The 18,301-nt window shown below is 58.5% G+C and overlaps 1 protein-coding gene across 8 annotated transcripts in view; it reads left to right on the top strand.

The window, feature by feature from the left end:
• IQSEC1 (IQ motif and Sec7 domain ArfGEF 1) overlaps positions 1-18,301 on the top strand; it is a 236,619-nt gene that overhangs the window by 200,293 nt on the left and 18,025 nt on the right. For all 8 annotated transcript variants that reach the window (XM_060180315.1, XM_060180316.1, XM_060180317.1 and 5 more), the window contains exons 2-6: positions 4,659-4,947; positions 7,618-8,873; positions 15,224-15,385; positions 17,359-17,481; positions 18,011-18,177. In XM_060180315.1, the coding sequence (XP_060036298.1) occupies positions 4,659-4,947; positions 7,618-8,873; positions 15,224-15,385; positions 17,359-17,481; positions 18,011-18,177 (1,997 nt within the window). The remainder of the gene's footprint in view (positions 1-4,658; positions 4,948-7,617; positions 8,874-15,223; positions 15,386-17,358; positions 17,482-18,010; positions 18,178-18,301) is intronic.

Below are 18,301 nucleotides of genomic sequence, written 5' to 3'. Positions count from 1 at the left end.
CTCAAAAGGCAGCCAGCAGCTAAGTGCCCCCTGCCAGCAGGCAGGCACGTCACCAAGTGTCCTGTGCCCTTTGTGGTTTCTGTCACTCTAGGAGAGTCAGAATCTGCTCAGTGCCTCACAAGGACCTAGTCACTCTCCTCCAAAAAAACAACCACCAGACGCTGGGAACTGGAGGCAGGAGGTGGTGACTCAGCTTGGGGTCCCTCCACCCAGTGGAGGCGGTAGGAAGGCTGGGCCACAGAGGCTAAGTGGCTGAGCCCCAGAGCTGCTACTTCTGCTGGGGGGGGGGGAGGCAGGCTTTCAGGAACCCCAGCTTCCCAGAATAGGACTCACGAGTAGCTGGGTAGCACTCACACACCGTCCCTAGGAAGTCTGCAGGGTGACAGGGGGCTACAATGAGTGGAGGCAGCCTCTCACAGGAAAGGGGATTTGAACTGAGAACTGAGCGTGACCCCCAAGAGGACCCCAAAAACAAGCACAGCATTAAGGCACAGAGTCAACATATTGTAGCCCAGTGCGGGGCAGGGGGCATCTGCCACCACCCCTGGCAGGTGTGTGGCTTACTGCGGCTTGCACGCCTCCTATGGCAGAGAGCTCACTTCCTCAGCTGCCCTAGAACAGTCATGGGGGACACTTGATGTCAGGGAAGTGGCTCCTCGGTTCACAGTCTCTCCAGAAAGAATGGGGAGAGTGCAGGGGTGGGCCCAGTTGAGTGCCCATGCTGCCGGGGAGGGGGCCGGAGCGCTGAGCTGCGTCTTTCTGGGTGCAGAGAATGGGCAAGTCTCCACAGGGTTGGGACTTGATGGCACTTGCTGCCCCAGGCCTAGGACAGTGGGGGCTCATCTGGGCTCCCGAGAGAGCCTGCTTCTGTATGGTATAAAGACCTGTCTGTCTGTGAACCACTTGCTTCATTCAGATTGTGAAAGGAAGGTCAGTGTCTAATACTGTGTAGCTCCCAGTTGGCGTACAGAGTGATGGTGATGCACCCGGTAGAGCACATGAGTGACCATTCACAAGGGCCCAGGCTAAAACCCTGTAGGGGAGAAGGTTTGTGAGCAGTTGAGAAATACTGCAGGCATCTCTCTCTTCCTTTCCCTCTATCAAAGAGAAAGAAAAAACATTTTTTAAATTGGCCACTTGGGAGTCAAGCAGTAGCACACGTGGGTTAAGCACACATGGCACAAAGCACAAGGACCGGCGTAAGGATCCCGTTTCGAGCCCCCGGCTCCCCACCTGCAGGGGAGTCGCTTCACAGGTGGTGAAGCAGGTCTGCAGGTGTCTGTCTTTCTCTCTCCCTGCCTTCCCCTCCTCTCTCCATTTCTCTCTGTCCTATCCAGCAACAATGACATCAATAACAACAATAATAACTACAACAACAATGAAAAACAAGGGCAACAAAAGGGAAAATAAATAAATATAAAAATTTTTTAAAAATAAAAAGAATGTGAAAATTGGACTTGGCAAGGTCACCGTGCGGTGGAATTGCACTTGTGTGAAGCCCTGGAGCCATGTCACAGAAAGTAACACTAAGTGACTCAAGTGCATCCCCCACACACACTTGAGCAGTACAGCTCACTCACCTCTGCCCCCCATATCTGAGGGCGGGTGGTCGTGACTATTTTGGGGGGGTCAGGGAGAGGAATGCCAGCTCCCACTACTCAAGGGGAACATCATTCGTGTGGATGCAGCAGGCTTGGTGACAGGTGGGGGAGGGTGTAGGGAAGGGACAGGATCACGGTGTCCCCAGTGAAGCAGAATATTATGGTGCCACAGCCTCGAGGGTCCCTGACCTGGAACCCCAAGGCCCAGAGTCCTGAGCTACCACTTGCTTTCCGGTCGCTCAGTGAACGTAGCGCCACTCCTGTTGTCAGGACTGCTCAGCCCCCAGCACACGCTGAGAACAAAAAGTTCATCAAGGGCCAGTTGTCACAAGTGTGAGGGGTCCTGTCTCCTTACTGGCACAGCCACCACAGTCAGACCTGGCCTGTGAGCCACCCTCACAGAGCTGCCCACCCTCTCTCAGGCTCAGGGGTCCTGCCAACTCAGGACGGCGACACCTTCACTTTTTAATTGATTAATTAACCAATTATTATTTTTTTTACCAGAGCACTGCTCAACTCTGGCTTATGGATTGAACCTCAGACCTCGGTGGCCTCGGGCACACATGTCTCCTGATCTGACACCAAGTGGCCTTCCCAGACATTTTACCCAATTTAGAAATCTATTTTTTCCCGTAAGAGTTAGCATTGTGCCACTCCCTTGTTCCCAGAGGACAATTCCATCGTTTGTTCCTTCCTTCCTTCCTCCCATTCATCTATCTCTCTTTCATTTGATAGAGACAGAGAAATACAGAGACAGACACCATAGCACAACTCATGAAGCTCCCCCCTACAAGTGGGGACCAGGGGCTTGAACCTGAGTCCTTGGATATGCTGATGTGTGCACTGGCCAGGCACTCCACCCTGGCCGTGTATGTCCTCAAGGAGCTAAGCCCTGGCTGCACAGCTGCTTTCTCTTGTCAGGGACAGGCCTTCGCTTCCCATCAGCTTCTAGCCGGGTAAAGCCCCTTTGGCCCCGACCACATGGCCAGTGGGGGAGCGAGCATGGAAACTCTTCCTGGAGAGCAGCTCACAAGCCTATGGGGAGAGGCCAGGGCTGAGGGGTGCTGTTTGCCTTGACATCTTTATTTATTTTAACTTTTTAAAACGTTTTTAAAATATTTATTTATTTATTTATTCCCTTTGTTGCCCTTTTTTTTTTTTTATTGTTGTAGGTATTATTGTTGTCATTGTTAGGACAGAGAGAAATGGAGAGAGGAGGGGAAGACAGAGAGGGGGAGAGAAAGACACCTGCAGACCTGCTTCACCGCCTGTGAAGCGACTCCCCTGCAGGTGGGGAGCCAGGGGGCTCAAACTGGAATCTTTATGCCGGTCCTTGTGCTTTGCGCCACGTGCGCTTAACACACTGCGCTACCGCTGGACTCCCTTAAAACTTATTTTTAAGAAGAGAAGAGAGAACCAGAGCATCACTGGAGCATATACGATACCAGGACTTGAACTCGAGACCTCATGCTCAAGAGGCCAGTTTTATCCACTGTGCCATCTCCTGGGCCCATCAATACCTTGAGACATTCAGTTCACTCTCCTTGTTCCCATCGTGGGGGCAGGCCTCAACCTAGAGGTCAAGCACCCTGGTTCTCAGCCAGAGAGAGGCACCCTGGTCTCTTGGTCCCTAACCCTGGGCTGTCTTTCACAGTGGTCCTCAGTCACACTCGGGTCTCTGGGGAGGGGCTGGGCATCCTCTGTCTGTGGAGCCCACTCCATGTCCCTAGGGTCCAGCTGGTGGAGTGGAAGTCTGTCTTCTTCAGCTGCAAGCCGGGAATCAGGGCGGAGGCTTGACCATCCCTGGCCCCAGTCAGCTGGCCTCCACTCTCTGCTCCAGGGCCTCCCTCCCTCTGCTCCTACTGAGCTTCTCTGGGTGGTGGAGGTGAGGGGGTCCTGCTCCCAGGAGGCTCACAGCTAGCTGTGGGCAGTGGGGCCCTGCCAGGCCTTATGACAAGAGAGTACAGAGGAAGTGGAGCTGGGCAGGGGTGGGCCAGCTGGTCCCGGGTTACTGAATGCAAGGCGTTCCCCTGAGACTAAAATGGGACCCTGGGGAAGGACAGCAGCCGGGTGGGGCCCTGTCCCTTCTCCCTTCTGGGTTGAGTCCAGAGATACTTCCATCCTGGATGGGGGTAGTCAGGGGCTCTGGGGGTCTCAGAGGGTGAGGTCACCAGGTGCAGGGTGCAGGGGAAGCTCCGTGATCTGTGTTTAGGCCCCTGGCCTGACTTCGCCTACCTTGTTTGTCTTCATCCCCAAAGCAAAAGGCCTTCAATGCTCACATTTCAGGGGGCCAGGGGCCAGGAGGCCAGCTGAATGGGTTTCTTGTGTCCTGATCCCCCCTTGTTGTAAGCACACTCAATGTGTAAGGCAGGGCCACCGGGTGGCCTCCTTTGGACTCAGCTATCTTTGGTGGAACCTCTTTAAACATCCCACCTCCCATACAGCCACACTCTAGGGTACCCAGGGCTGGGTTTCCATCCATGCCGTTTGGGGGACACAGCTCAGCCTCTGACAGACCCTAGCACCAAGCCTGTTACTGAGCTGTGATAGTCACTTTCTTAGTGGCCCACCCAGTTGAGCATATGCCCTGGGTTTGAGCCCCAGCACTGCATGGAAGCACCACAGATGGTGGCGTAGCACTGTGGTGTCTCTCCCTTGCTCCTCTCTGTCTCTGGAATGAAGCCACAAGGAATTGGCACAGGAGACCACTTGCAGTGCTGTCCCGCCCACAGGGCCTGGCACAGAAGTCGGGTACTGAGTTCAGGTGGTGGCAGCCCCCGAGGGAGCAAAGGCGACCTGGGCCCTTCAGCACTGTGTGTGGCCTTGCTCTGGTGTGGACTGCACCCTGTCCTGCCTGAGCTGACTTTATGCTGCAGCAGAAGGTGTTGGGAGTGGGCCTGGGTGCCAAGCCTTTGTGAAGTGAGCAGGGCAGGCAGGCACCCCCCACCCCCCGCAGCCAAGTGTGGGTCTGGTGGCAGGTGGGCAGGGGGTGCTGGGAGACCACAGCCCTGGACCTCACTGCCGCCTCTCTCTCCCTTTCTCTCCCCTCTCTCACAGTGTGGAGGGCGAGGTCCCCAGCAGCGAGACTGGCACATCCCTGGACAGCACGTCGACCTACCACCAGGGGCCCCCGGTGTCCGGGGCCGGCCTGAGCCCTGACCACTACGAGCGCGCGGCCGTGGGGGCCTATGGGCTGTACGGGGGCCCGGCGGGGCAGCGCGCACGAAGGCCCAAGCTGCAGCACTCCACCTCCATCCTGCGCAAGCAGGCCGAGGAGGAGGCCATCAAGCGCTCGCGCTCGCTCTCCGAGAGCTATGAGCTCTCCTCTGACCTGCAGGACAAGCAGGTAAGCGGCCTGGGACAGGCAGGGGGTGGGTCTGAGCCCCAAGGCCCAATGCGAGCAGACACCCAGGTCCTGGGTTAAGGACTGGGTTCATGAGAGGAGCCCCTGGGGAAGGGGGAGGAAGGTCAGTTGCTCCAGAAATAGCCTGGGCTCCTTAGTCACCGCTCCACGTTCTCGTGGGAAAGGGCCCTCTGTGACCCCACTTCCTCCCGGGGAGCACCTGTGAGCAGAGGAGGTGGAGCACAGCGCCCGCAGAGCTCTCACTTCAGCAGCTCTGAGCAGCTCACTCCCTCGGCTCCCCCCAGAAGCCTTCTCCCATGAGACGCTGGTGGAAAGTTCCAGGCCTCGCAGGGACATAGGCTGCCAGGAAGCAGCTGTGCAGGCTGGCCCATCTGGCTCCCAGGCACCAGTCAGGGAGCCCCGCACAGCCCCCTGGGTCACTGTCTGTTCCCCCTACCCCCATTCCTATGTATCTTTATGGAGCAGAGGTCTGGGCTTGGCATGGCCCCCTATCTGGTGGGGATTTGTGCTGGCACTGCCCATTACGGTGGTGCCAACCCTCTCCCACCTGCAGCCCCCTGTGTACCCCACTCTCGGACGCTGGCTGCTGAGGCCCCAGGGGGGCTTATGGGTAAGTCATCAGGAAGGTCAGCTTCCTTCCCTAAAGGGACACCAGCTCAAGAAATGATGAAGTCAAATGACAGGAGCGGTGGGTGGGGGAGAACCTGAGGGGTGTGGAGGACGCCCCTTCCTGGAAGAGGGAGGCAGTAGGTGCAAAGGCTGGAAGGTCTAGCAAACCTCACAGAAAGGGGAGAGAGGAGAGGAGCGGTGGCGGCTGGGAACCACTGAGCACTGGGCTCTGTGCTGAGCTCCCTGGCATCCAGAGTAGCAGTGGGGCAGGGAGTCACCCACCAGGTGGACGCGGGGTGTCTCGCACCCCAGAGAATGAGTGTCTGGGTCACACCAGGGCCACCTTAATGACAGGCACCCCGAGAAAGGTTAGCATTTGTCCCCGAACTCCTCCTCCATCTCACAATCCCTCATCCACTCCATCCCCTAGAAGGTGCTCTACAGAGTAGCACCCTGACCCTCATTGTTGACAGGGGTCCCCTTGAAGGTTGAGGGCCCTGCTAGGGCTGGCTCCTCTCCATGTTGCTCCTCAGCAACTGTCTTGCTGGGAGTGGGGTCCTGGAAGCCCCTGCAGACTAGCGGTTCACCTGACATGCCTGGCAGGTGAACAGGTGCTGGGAGAGGCGGGGTTCATAGACTGCCCTCTGCATGAGGTGGGGAGAGGGGTAGACAGAGAAGCTCTGATGGGAAACACAGCGCCTGTCGCCTGTCCCCTCCTCTTTGCCGCCTGTCAGTCAGTCAGTCACCGCCTGCTTTGCAGCATCTGGAGTCAGCAGGAAAGAAAGGCCTGGAGTGGGCTTGGGGCCTGAATCTGGTGACCTTGGCCTAGTGGTCCTGGCACTGTGACCCCTCACCCCTAGCCCTGGGCTTGGTGAAGAACCGAGGCCCCCAAGCCTTGCAGAGCAGTGTGGACAGGCCTCCGGAGCCTGGTGCTGGGCTGTCTGCCACAGGCTCCCTGTTCTGCTCACCCATAACCCAGAAGGCAGCTGGGGGCTCAGGGTGGGGAAGTGAGCTCACAGCTTGGATGGCTGTCAGCAGCTCAAGCAAGAGAGCAGGCAAGCCTGCTCCCAACTCTGGCTGGGCTCTGCCCTCAACCCTCATCCCTGCTCAGTCTGCCTGTCTGGGGGTGCCTGAGACTGGTGCCTACAGTGTCCTGGGGGTAGGGGGAGGTGCTGGCATCCCTGAATTGGGGTAGCCTCCAAGCATCTCACCCTCTAGAGGGGAACAGAAAATCATGGCATCACTTGTCCGGGCTGTGGGAGGGCTCTGTTTGCTCCCACGCCAGCTCTGAGCAGTCTGTTCCCCAGATCAGGGCCTGTTGGGGCCTCTCTGCCTGCCTGGCACCCTGAGACCAGGCATAGCAGGGAACCCACACTGTGGCTTGGGCTTCCTCTCAGCCCCACAGAGCTACCTGGTGTCTTTTTTTCACTCAGAGGGAAGTGAGCCTTGGGCCATCCTTGGTTGCAGGACATCTGGAGATCCACAGGGGTCCCTACCTGCTCCTGCTGCCTCAGCCCTACCCTGTCTCCAGACTCAAAGAGGTGTCAGAGCAAGAGCCTGCTGCGAGTCTAGAGGTCTTGGGGGGTGTGGGTGCTCCTCCGCAGGGTCTCAGTTTCTCCATGTGTGCAGTGGCGTGTGTGAGGCCCGTGACCTGCTGTCCTGTCAGGCGGGTAAAGGGGAGGATCTGAGGAGCCAGTGCAGCTGGTGGGGGAGGGGTCAGCCTTATCACCCAGGGAGGTCTCTGTCAATGCAGGAGGGAGGCTGGAAGGTTCAGGCCAGCTCACCCACTAGAGTGGATGCTGCGTGCAAGACCCTGAGTTTGAGCCCAAGTACCATAGGGAGCACCACGGACAGCACTGGGGGAGCTCCTTAAGTGGTGCAATAGTTTATCTCTCCTCATGTCATGCACACCCCATGTGTGCATGGGTCTAGACCCGCTGCGGCCGAAGGAGCCTTCCCAGCTCACAGGCCCAGTAGCCTGGGGTGTGGTGGGGAGGCGGCTTCGGGCTGAACTCACTCTCCTCTCGCCACCTGCCCCCCCAGGTGGAGATGCTAGAGCGGAAGTATGGGGGGCGCCTCGTGACCCGCCATGCAGCCCGCACAATCCAGACGGCCTTCCGCCAGTACCAGATGAACAAGAACTTCGAGCGTCTGCGCAGCTCCATGTCCGAGAACCGCATGTCGCGCCGCATCGTGCTGTCCAACATGAGGATGCAGTTCTCCTTCGAAGGGCCCGAGAAGGTGCACAGCTCCTACTTCGAGGGCAAGCAGGTCTCTGTGACTGACGACGGCACCCCTCTGGGGCCCCTGGGGCCCCCCGAGTGCGCCGACCTGGCCGCGCCTCCCGCCCTGCAGCCCCCGGCCCCTGCTGGCGACTTCAGCGACGCCATCACGGAGCTAGAAGATGCCTTCTCGCGGCAGGTGAAGTCCCTGGCCGAGTCCATCGACGATGCCCTCAACTGCCGCAGCCTACACACCCCCGAGGAGGCACCTGTACCCGAGGCCAGCCGCGCCCGGGACGCGGAGCCCAAGCCGGCCCTGCACAGCGTGGACCCCCGGCAGCTGGACGAGATGACCGCCTCCTACAGCGACGTCACTCTGTACATTGACGAGGAGGAGCTGTCGCCACCACCGCTGTCCCTGTCGCAGGCCGGACACCGGCCAGGCAGCGCCGAGTCAGACCTGCGGCTGCGGGTGGGGGGCTCGGCCCCTGACTACTGGGCCCTGGCCCACAAGGACAGCAAGGGGGATACGGACACGAGCTACCGCAGCACACCCTCGCTAGAGCGGCAGGAGCAGCGGCTGCGGGTGGAGCACCTGCCCCTGCTTACCATCGAGCCGCCCAGCGACAGCTCAGTGGACCTCAGCGACCGCTCAGACCGCGGCTCCCTCAAGCGGCAAGGCGCCTATGAACGCGGGCTGGGTGGCCAACAGGGCAGCCCCAAGCACGGCCCCCTGGGCGGCGCCCCCAAGGGCCTGGCCAGGGAGGAGCCCGAGCTGCGGGCCCGGCCCCCCAGGCCCCTGGACAGCCACCTGGCCATCAATGGCTCGGCCAACCGACAGAGCAAGTCCGAGTCAGACTATTCTGACGGGGACAATGACAGCATCAATAGCACTTCCAACTCCAATGACACCATCAACTGCAGCTCTGAGTCTTCGTCACGGGACAGCCTGCGCGAGCAGACGCTCAGCAAGCAGACCTACCACAAGGAGACGCGCAACAGCTGGGACTCACCTGCCTTCAGCAACGACGTCATCCGTAAGAGGCACTACCGCATCGGCCTCAACCTCTTCAACAAGTGAGTGGTCGCGGAGAGGGGCAGGGCCTCCTCCCACCCCAGGCCTTTGCACACACGGCCAGAGCAGGGCCTGGGACTGGGTTGGGGGTGGTGATCAGCGGGCCCAGCCCCCTAGTCCCCAGGCAGACACTTACCCACCAAGCAGGGGCATGAGAAGGGGCTAGGGCCCCGATTTCAGAGCCTTGTCGGCATCCCGATCAGCCGTGGTGAGTGTTAAGGCTGACGCGGTATGTCAGGTGTCCTGGGGCCTGGCCTTTCCTCTCTGTGTGTTGGGCAGAGAGTGTTGAGTCTGCACGGGATGGGGAAGAGGGGGGAGTCCCAAGGAGGACGGAGAGCAGCCAGCCGCCAGCAGCACTCCTGCCAGGCCCTCCCAGGGATATGGGAGCAGGCCCATTGAGCAGTGTTCTGGAAAGGCGCGGTGGGGGGCAGTCCCAAGTGCCACGCGGAGTGGGGAGCCAGTATTTAAAGTGCAGGCTATTCATAGCACAGCTGGAAATAGCAGGCAGGCAGAAGGAGGGAGGGCACACTGCTCCTGAGGCTTCAGCCACCAGATGCAGCCTGGCGCTGACTGTTCCAGGGTAGAGTCCCCAGGGGCTCGGCCAGGCCGCCTGGAGGATACTGACATGTGACCTCCAACTGCCCGCCTCCCAGTCCAGCTGCCCATAGAGAGGGGCTTAGAGGCTCTGGAGCCCCTCCTATACAGTTGGGGGAGGAACACTCAGGCTAGTCCCGGTGGACACAGATATGGAAGGAATATTGGGGGTTCAGTCAGGGCTGAGGGCAGTGGTCCCTCAGCTAAGAACCGAGAGCCTATGGGCCTTTCATCTGCTAGGTGCTGCTCCTGCCCCTCTGCCCAGGGCACCAGCCCCTCCCCCTGCTGTCCAAGGATGCCTGGTCCCTAGCAGGTGCCACACACAGCTGTGTGAACAGGTGGGGAAGACCAGAGAAAGTGTCCCTCACCCGCTTCTGCAGTCACTGTAGCTCCGTCTGAGTTGAAGTCTATGCTCAGGAGGTGACAGTGATCCTGGTAGGACATGAAAGCTGGAGAGGGGGTGGCACACGCAGTATGGTGCACACGCAAAGACTCGGCTTCAAGCCCACCTATGGTCCACCTGTGGGGGGAAGCTTCAAAGTGGTGGAGCAACTGCGTCTGTCTGTCTGTCTGTCTCTCATATCCCTCTATAAGAAAAAAGCAGAAACAAAAAATGGCCACCAGATCAGTGGAGTCATACAGGCACTTGGCCCCAGTGATAACCTTGATGACTGACAAAAAGAGAGGAAGGGAAGGAGAATTCAAGCTTCTTTGTCCCTTTCACCGTCAGTATCTTCCCAGACCTGCGCGCGCACGTGTCTGTGTGTGTGTGTGTGTGTGTGTGTGTGTGTGTGTGTGTGTGTGCGCGCGCGTGCGTGCACATGTGTAGGCCCAGACCCGGTGTGGTTCAGAGCAAGCTGTGGGCTGGGTGGTTCAGGTCCAAGTGCTGCACTTGGACTTCCTGTCGGTAGGCCCTGGACTATACAGCCTCATGCTTCCTCCTGCCACAGGGCTTTGTGTGTGATATGGGGCTGAAGCCTGTAGTGTTGGCCCCACAGGGCCCAGTGGAATGGCCCATGATTGAGGCTCTGGGGCAAATTTAAAAAGGAGGATCTGCTTATTGAGAAAGCACATCACTCCAGCATATGCAGTGGCAGGAGTGCACGTGGCCTTCAGGCATGTGGCTCCGGCTCTCGGCCTCTGAACTGAGCTGCTTAATCAGTTTTTGAAAGCAGCTTGGGAGGTGGCACAGTGGATAAAGTGTTTATCCTGAGTTTGATCCTTGGCACTGCATGTGACAGAGTGCTGTTCTGGTTCTCTTTCTCCTTTCCTCTCTCTAAGAAACAAACTGGGCCAGGCGGTGGTGTACCTAGTTGAATTCGTGTGTTACAGTGCACACAGACCCAGGTTCAAGCCGCTAGTCCCCACCTGCAGAGAGAAAGCTTCATAAGTAGTAAAGTAGTGCTTCGAAAGTCTGTATCTCTCTCCCCTCTCACTCTCCCCCTTCATTTCCCTCTCCCTGCCTCCCTCCACTTTCTTTTTTTTTTTTTTTTTTTTTTTTTTTGCCCCCAGGATTATTTCTGGGGCTCGGTGCCTGCACTAGGAATCCTCTGCTCCCGGAGGCTGTTTTTCCCTTTTTGTTGCCTTGTTGTTACCCTTGCTGTCACCCCCACTTTCTTATTTCCCTTTTCCCTCTTGATTTCTCTCTGTCTCTGTCCAACAAATAATTAAAAGAACTCTTAGGGGCTGGCTGGTGGTGCACCTGGTTGAGTCTCTCTAATTCCTGCATGAGCCTCGAGAGCCTCCCGCTCATTGTACAGGTGTGGACCTCGCCTGTCCCCTGCCTGCCGTGCCATCCCAGGGCCTTGGGTCACTGAGTGAGCAAGTGAGACGGTGCCACCGAGTCCCCCGTCTCATGGCTAAGACTCTACTGGCTCCCCCTCTGCAGGCAGCAGGCTTTTAGTTTCCTAAAACTAAATTAGGACAGTCCCCTCTTCTGCCCTGTATGAAAATGATTTTGTCTCTTCTTGGCAGTCACCCCTCCAATGAATTTAAAAACCAGTTCATGAGGGGCCAGGTGGTGGCGCACCTGGTTGAGCGCACATGTTACAGTGCACAAGGACCCAGGTTTGAGCCCCTAGTTCCCATCTGCAGGGGGAAAACTTCATGAGTGGTGAAGCAGGGCTGCAGGTGTCTCTCTTCCTCTCTATCTTCCCCTCCTCTCTCCATTTCTGACTATATCCAATAAGTAAATAAAGATAATAATTTAAAAAAAAAAAAAAAAAACCAAACACCAGTTCATGAAGACCAGCGACAACCCCTGGAGCTGCATGGAGGATGTTTAAATTTTTATTTATTTGATTAATTTTGTGGTGCCAAGGTCTTTCATGTGTGCATTTTCACTGCTCCTGGACCTGCTTTTTTTCTTTTCAAATAGGCAGGTGTTTTTTTTTTTTGGGGGGGAGGCACTATAGCAGCAGAACCTCTCCTGGGCTGTGGTGCTCCCAGATGGTGCAGGCATTCAAAACTGGGTCACGAGCATGGTGAGCAAGGCAACACCATACCCAGTGGGCTACCCCTCTAGCCCCATTTGCTTAAACTTTGATAAAAGCAACAGCACTGCACAGCTCTGGCATAATAAGATGGTGCCAAGGTTTGAACCTGGGACCTCTGGGGCCAAAGGTATGTACGCCCTGTGTTCTGACACTGAGCTATTGCCCCAGTCCCCCTGGTAAGTTTTTCACTGGTGTTGCCTGCAGCTCAGAGGTTAATTTGGGGGCGGGAGGGGGGTTTGCCACCTCTGCAGCTCTGAGTAATAGTAGCTCTTTGGTTTTTTTTTTACCAGAACCCTGCTCAGCTCTGGCTTATGATGGTACTGGGAATGGAACCTGGGACCTCAGAGCCTCAGACATGAGAATCTGTTTGTATAACCATTATGCTGTCCCCCCCACAAAATAGTGGGTCTTTAGAAGCAAGTCAAGTTAGCTGAAGTAAGCTGGGTTCCTCAGGGGTGCTGGCCCAGGTGTCAATGCCCAGGGCAGTTTCATGTGAAGAAGAGGTCCTCTGCCCACAGCTCTGCCTGGCCAGGGCTTTTCAAGGGACAGACTTCATATGGAGAGCATGGGAGGAGTCTCCCAGCATGACAGGAGTCATTGGAATACTGTGTGACACCCTTCCCAGCCCATCTGGGGGCTCCATAGTCCCAAGCCCCCCCTCCACTATACCCCTCCCCACCAGCTCAGCCCCATGGCCTCCCCATGCCTCGGTTTACCACTTCAGAGAGTTTATTTGGAAGTCTAAAGGAGAACCCACGCTAACACACCCTGGTTATTTGAACAAGCAAATGCATTGTTTACACAGACTGAGCCTCTTGGCTCATAATCTCCCCCCTTGGACCATGAGGGCCCCATATGGGGCTGCTGGTCTGACTCCAGCTAGAGCCCCAGCCCCTGCAGAGGGGTGAGTAGAGCGGGGCCGGTGAGGCCTTCCAGGGCTGGGCAGCAAGCAACTGGACTGCTTATCCCCAGGCAGGCACCAGAGCTGAGGAAGACCGAGGACACTTGAGGACTCTGAGCAGCCAGGCTACCCAAGACAGGGCCCTAAAGGCGGGGGGACGACGGGACTTCAGCACCTGTTCTTTCCCTTCTGAAGCTCCACAGACTTCTCCACCCCGCTCCTGGTGCTCCCCTGGCTCTCCTGTCCCCCATAGTTTCAACTCCCCCCTCCCCAGCCTCCAGCCCCCAGCATGTAGTCTGTGCCCTGTGCCAAGTGTAGCTGAGGGTGGAGCCATGTACTCAGAGTGGAAAAAGAAGACCGTAGAAAGTGGCACTTGCTGGCCGGGAGGGGACATGGTCACAGCTGCCCCACCTGCGCCCAGATGTTCCTCTGATCATCCGCCCTTCACAGACTCCAGGCCTGTAACCTAGCTTACAGCTCTGGGGGGCAGGCATTGGGGGCCCAGGAGCTGGAGGCAAGAGGGCTGGCCACCCCCACTCGCCCCCCCCCCACACACACCTCTGAGCCTTGCCAGCAGCACCTGGAAATTGGATGTGGACGCTGCATCCCAAGAGCCTCATGAGGGCTAGATATGGGGACCACAAGCCCTATCCAGCACCCCCCTGCCATCCATCAGGAGATAGCTCACTGATAGCGCGCCTAAGCTTGCTATGCACATGGCCCAGGTTCCAATCCCAGCACACACCTGAGCAGTTATGGGGGCTATCTTTAAGATAGGAAGGGCTCTGCCTGCTGCTCCTCTCTACTGAGCTGCTCTGGAGGAGAACATGCTGCTGGGTGTCTGAGGGTGGCAGAGCTCTGACTACTTCCAGCTTCCACAGGGGCCAAGAGGGACAGGGCTGGAGCAGTGCCCAGCACTTCACCCAAGTCCTCGTGGTTCTGCCTGCCCTGGAGCCCATGCAGAGCTATGTGCTGTCGCTGGCAGTGCCAACTGTTTTGTTGTTGTTTGTGTTAGGATTTCTCTTCTTAATCTGAGAGAGAGAAGAGAGAGTACAGCACTGCTCCACCATCCATGGAGCTTCCTCTGAGCCCTGCATGGTGCTCCCACACAGTGCTGGGTCTCAAACTCAGCATGTCTGCGGTGCGTGTTTAGGTCTGGGCTTTGCCGGGGGAGCCGTGTCCAGGCCCCAGTCTAGATGAGCGACCTGTGGCGTGGACGCAGAGGAGGAGTTGAAATGCCCAGTCCCCCCCACCCCCGGCCCGTGCTACTTAGGCACCGCACACCCTGGACTCCCCACCAGACTCTTCTATCACCAGAAACCAGAAACTCATGTTCTGTTTGTACGCTCCCACTTTCTGAATGCTGACAGTGACTGGAATGTTCTGTGCTAACATTGTGCAAGCCAAGGAGACGCATCTGTGGACTCCTGTGGTGACCCTGCAATAGAGTACAGGGAGGTGGGCATGGCCTGGGGAACTAGACGCCGGCATTGAATCAGCCAGTGAGGAGACACTCCCTGTAGGGTCCAGGGTTGGCCTTGGCTAGAGGCCCTGGAGTGACGGGGTCGCCCCTGGGATGAGGGCGCAGACCCCCACACCTCTGCAGACCACCACCAGGATCCAGCTGGCCGGTGGCTGCTTCAGGCTCAGGCCCTGAGGGCAGGTGAGGCATGTGCTCACCTCAGTGGAAACAGCAGTGTCACAGTGCAGCGGGAGGCTGGCCTGCTGGCAAGGACATACAGTAGCTGCTGGTGCCAGCCAGGACCTGTGCCCCCCCATCCCCCCCAGCACCTCCTTGAGGGACTGTCTACCCAAAAAACCCATCTGCTCCCCAGCAGGCCCACAGCTTCCAGTGCAGGTAGACCCAGCCCTGCAGGGTCAGGCCAGCCACTCCAGGAAGCCCTCCCTGACTGTTCAGCCCAGGCTGCACCTCCACTGCCTCTCTGTACTTCGGGGCTGGTCACCCCCTTGATCATGGTGCTGGCTGCATGCGTGCATGATTCTGTGCACCTGATGTTAACCCCCTGACAAGGTTACAGCTGTCAGGCTCTGAACTAGTGCTGGGAGATGAGCACTGACCCCAAGCAGCGGAAAGTGAGGATGATGAACATTGGCTGCAATTCCAGGGGCGCAGGCCTCTCTGCTCAGCGGTGTGGCCCACTAGGCCAGGAAGAGGCTGCTTTCGTTGGTGTGCTGGCCTTGGGGACAGTGCCACCCCGCACGCATACACGCACGCACACCCCTATGCCGACCCTTCCTTGGCACTCGCGTGTGCAGTCCTGTGTCCTTTGCTGATGCAGGTTCGGGCCTGGGAAGTGGGTCCAGGGGCCTGCACTGAGCACCTCTTGTCCCCCACCCCCAGGAAGCCTGAGAAGGGCGTGCAGTACCTTATCGAGCGTGGCTTCGTGCCTGACACGCCAGTGGGGGTGGCCCACTTCCTGCTGCAGCGCAAAGGCCTCAGCCGGCAGATGATTGGCGAGTTCTTGGGCAACCGGCAGAAGCAGTTCAACCGTGATGTGCTCGAGTGAGTCCTGACCCAAGCGGGGGTGGGGGTGGGCACAGGCACTGACCCAGGCTCAGTGTGGTCGGTCCGCCCACTAGGCACACTTGCCCTGCCTTTCCAGGCTCCCTGGCTTGCACAGCTCCTGGCAGTGGGGCACACCTGCTGCTCCCCATAGACACCCTGGGCCCCTCCAGCCCAATCAGCTGAGGGATGGAGGCCTGGACCCTGCCCTAGTCAGGCCCAAACAGACCCTGTCCCTCAGTCCTCCCTCCAGGCCTGCCCTGGCTAGTAGCTATGGACTGAGAGACCTCCCCCACCCAGGCACTCTCAGTTCCTGGGACCCTGTTTGGAAAAGAAGGTTCCCAGCCCCTGGGGCTGCTGGTCACTGCAGGGCCTCAAGATAAATAGGGGGGCTTCTTGTTTGGGCCTTGTGTGATCCAAGAACTGGGGTCTTATTTCTTCTGCCCACCTCTCCCCTATGGGGGTGATATTGGGGTGTGTGAACTCCCCTCCTCTGACAATCCCCTTAGCTTTCAGAGGCCCCAGGGCAAGTGAATGGACTGGGGTCCAGGGAAGAGCTCTGGAATCAAGAAGCACACAGGATTCTCCACACCAGGGGCTGGATAGGGGCACACCTCTGGAAGGTGTTGGGGTGTCCCTGCCCCCCCCAAAGGGTCATGAGCCAGGCTGGGGAGGGGAGGGCATCAGGAAGAAGAGCTTCCCCATTCCTGGCAGTCCTCCCCCCACCCCGTGGAATGAGTCATGAGCATAAGTTGTAGAAGAAGCAGAAAAATGTTTACAGGAAAATGAAAACAGTCCGTGGAAAAAGGAGCGTAGATAGAGCAGAATAGAGTGACCGGGAGTTGGGCCCCTCTGCGGGGACCTGGAGAGACATCGCAGGCCTGCGGTGAGGGTGTTCAGAGCCAGGTTCGGGGAGCTGGCCCTTGGAGCTGCTCAGTGCCCCACACGGGGACAGGAAGCAGCTGCGGGTGAAGCCGGCTCCTGGCGGTGAGGAAAGGCTACGCATACGTGTCAGCCCCACCCCACACCCCAGAGCTAAAACTCAGTGGCCTGAATGTGCCCGCCTCCCAACCAAGTGGTGTCTGTACCCCCAGGGCCACCCTCCTACTCAGCCACTCTGCCCCAGCCCTCCTGGGAGAGCCTACTGCCTGGTCAGCAAGGCACACACCCGTCCCCCTTGGAAACTGGCCCAGGGCAGAGCAGCCCCTCAATGGATGGGGCCCAAGACCATCCCCGATGATGCCCCTTCCCCTATCTGGCCCCGGTCAGAGGAAATCCGCACATTGTTCTCCTGGGAGCAGAAAATAGCAACAGCCTCAAACTTCCCCCCAAGGGCATCCCACTCGGAACCCGGTCAGCAAATCAGGGGCCCACTTGTACGCGCCCCCCCTCCCCCAGTATACACACACCTCTTTGCACAGAGGCTGCTACACCGGGAGGCCTGATTCTGGGAGAAGGGTGCTCCCCACAACTGTGCAGAGCCATCACCACAGTGGAGAGAGGGCCCTGGGGGGGGGGGGGCAAGGCCAAGGCCCCTGCTGCGTCCACCCCCCAGTCATCAGCCTTATTATTATAAACAGATAAACCAGCACCATAGCCTGCCACACCTGAGCCTGATGCAGGCCCCTCAGCTCAGTTTAGGGGTCCCAGCCCGGAGGAGTCAGCTGGAGTCAGGAGTCAGGGCTGGGATAAGAGAATTGGGGTCAGGATATAGCTCCCCCCAGTGGAGTACACACTTTACCATAGGCAAGGAATCCAGACCCGCACATCACATGGGAACACCTTGCACAGCACCAGGGGAAGCTCCCTGAGTAGCGAAGTCTTGCTGCTTTCTCCTCTCCCCCTATCTCTGGAGTATAGAATCGGTCCTAGCCCACCCTGGCCCCTCCCCAAAGCCTCAGAGCACCCTGCCACCTGCCCCAGCTCCCCGCACCTGGCCTAGCGTGCTGACAGCCTCCCTCCCACATCCCCAGCTGCGTGGTGGATGAGATGGACTTCTGTGCAATGGAGCTGGACGAGGCACTCAGGAAGTTCCAGGCACACATCCGCGTGCAGGGGGAGGCCCAGAAGGTGGAGCGGCTCATTGAGGCCTTCAGGTGGGAGCTGAGCCTGGTGGGTGGGCAGGAGTAGGGTGAGGAGGTTCCCAGCTCTCTGACTCTTTGTCTGGTGAAAGAGCGGCCTGCAGAGGTGAAATACACACACACCCCTAACTCATCAAAAAAGCAAAAGCAAAAAACCGCCTCTCTGGTTGGGACTGCTGCAGGACGGAAGCGCCGCTCTGAGCCGGGCTGGGCTGGGCTTGGCTGCTGTCACCACAAGCAGGGGCAGCAGGACCGCCCAGGCCCAGGCTCAGGCCGAGAGGTCGAGAGGTGTGGAGACGCAGTCCCCAGGGCCCTGCCCCTGTCTGCCCTCCCCCCTTTGTTCAGATGGAGCTCAGGGATGCTGCTCAGGCTCCCCCTGCTGAAATTCAGGGGTGGGGGCCCGGGAAACGGGGCACACTTCACCTGCAGAGGGGAGTCTTCACAAGCAGGGCGGTGTCTTTTCTCTCACACATTGGGGGTGGAGGTGAGGCTCCCTCCCAGCCTCGGCCCAGCCGGCCCTGACCACCCCCCTTCCGGCTCCCAGCCAGCGCTACTGCATCTGCAACCCCGGGGTGGTGCGGCAGTTCCGGAACCCCGACACCATCTTCATCTTGGCTTTCGCCGTCATCCTGCTCAACACCGACATGTACAGCCCCAACGTCAAGCCCGAGCGCAAGATGAAGCTGGAGGACTTCGTCAAGAACCTCCGGGGTGAGCACCTGGGCCCCAGCTCCCTCTGCGTGCACCCCAGGGAGTGGGGACTGAGAGGCGGAGGGGCACGTGGGGGGGGTGATGGATGCTGGGGAGCTGGCCCCAGTGTCCTTGAGGACACTCA

Source organism: Erinaceus europaeus, chromosome 21, assembly GCF_950295315.1.
Source record: "Erinaceus europaeus chromosome 21, mEriEur2.1, whole genome shotgun sequence".
NCBI classification, from domain to species: domain Eukaryota; kingdom Metazoa; phylum Chordata; class Mammalia; order Eulipotyphla; family Erinaceidae; genus Erinaceus; species Erinaceus europaeus.
Note: the sequence above shows the minus strand (reverse complement) of the source record. Positions and strands in the feature narration are given on the sequence as shown.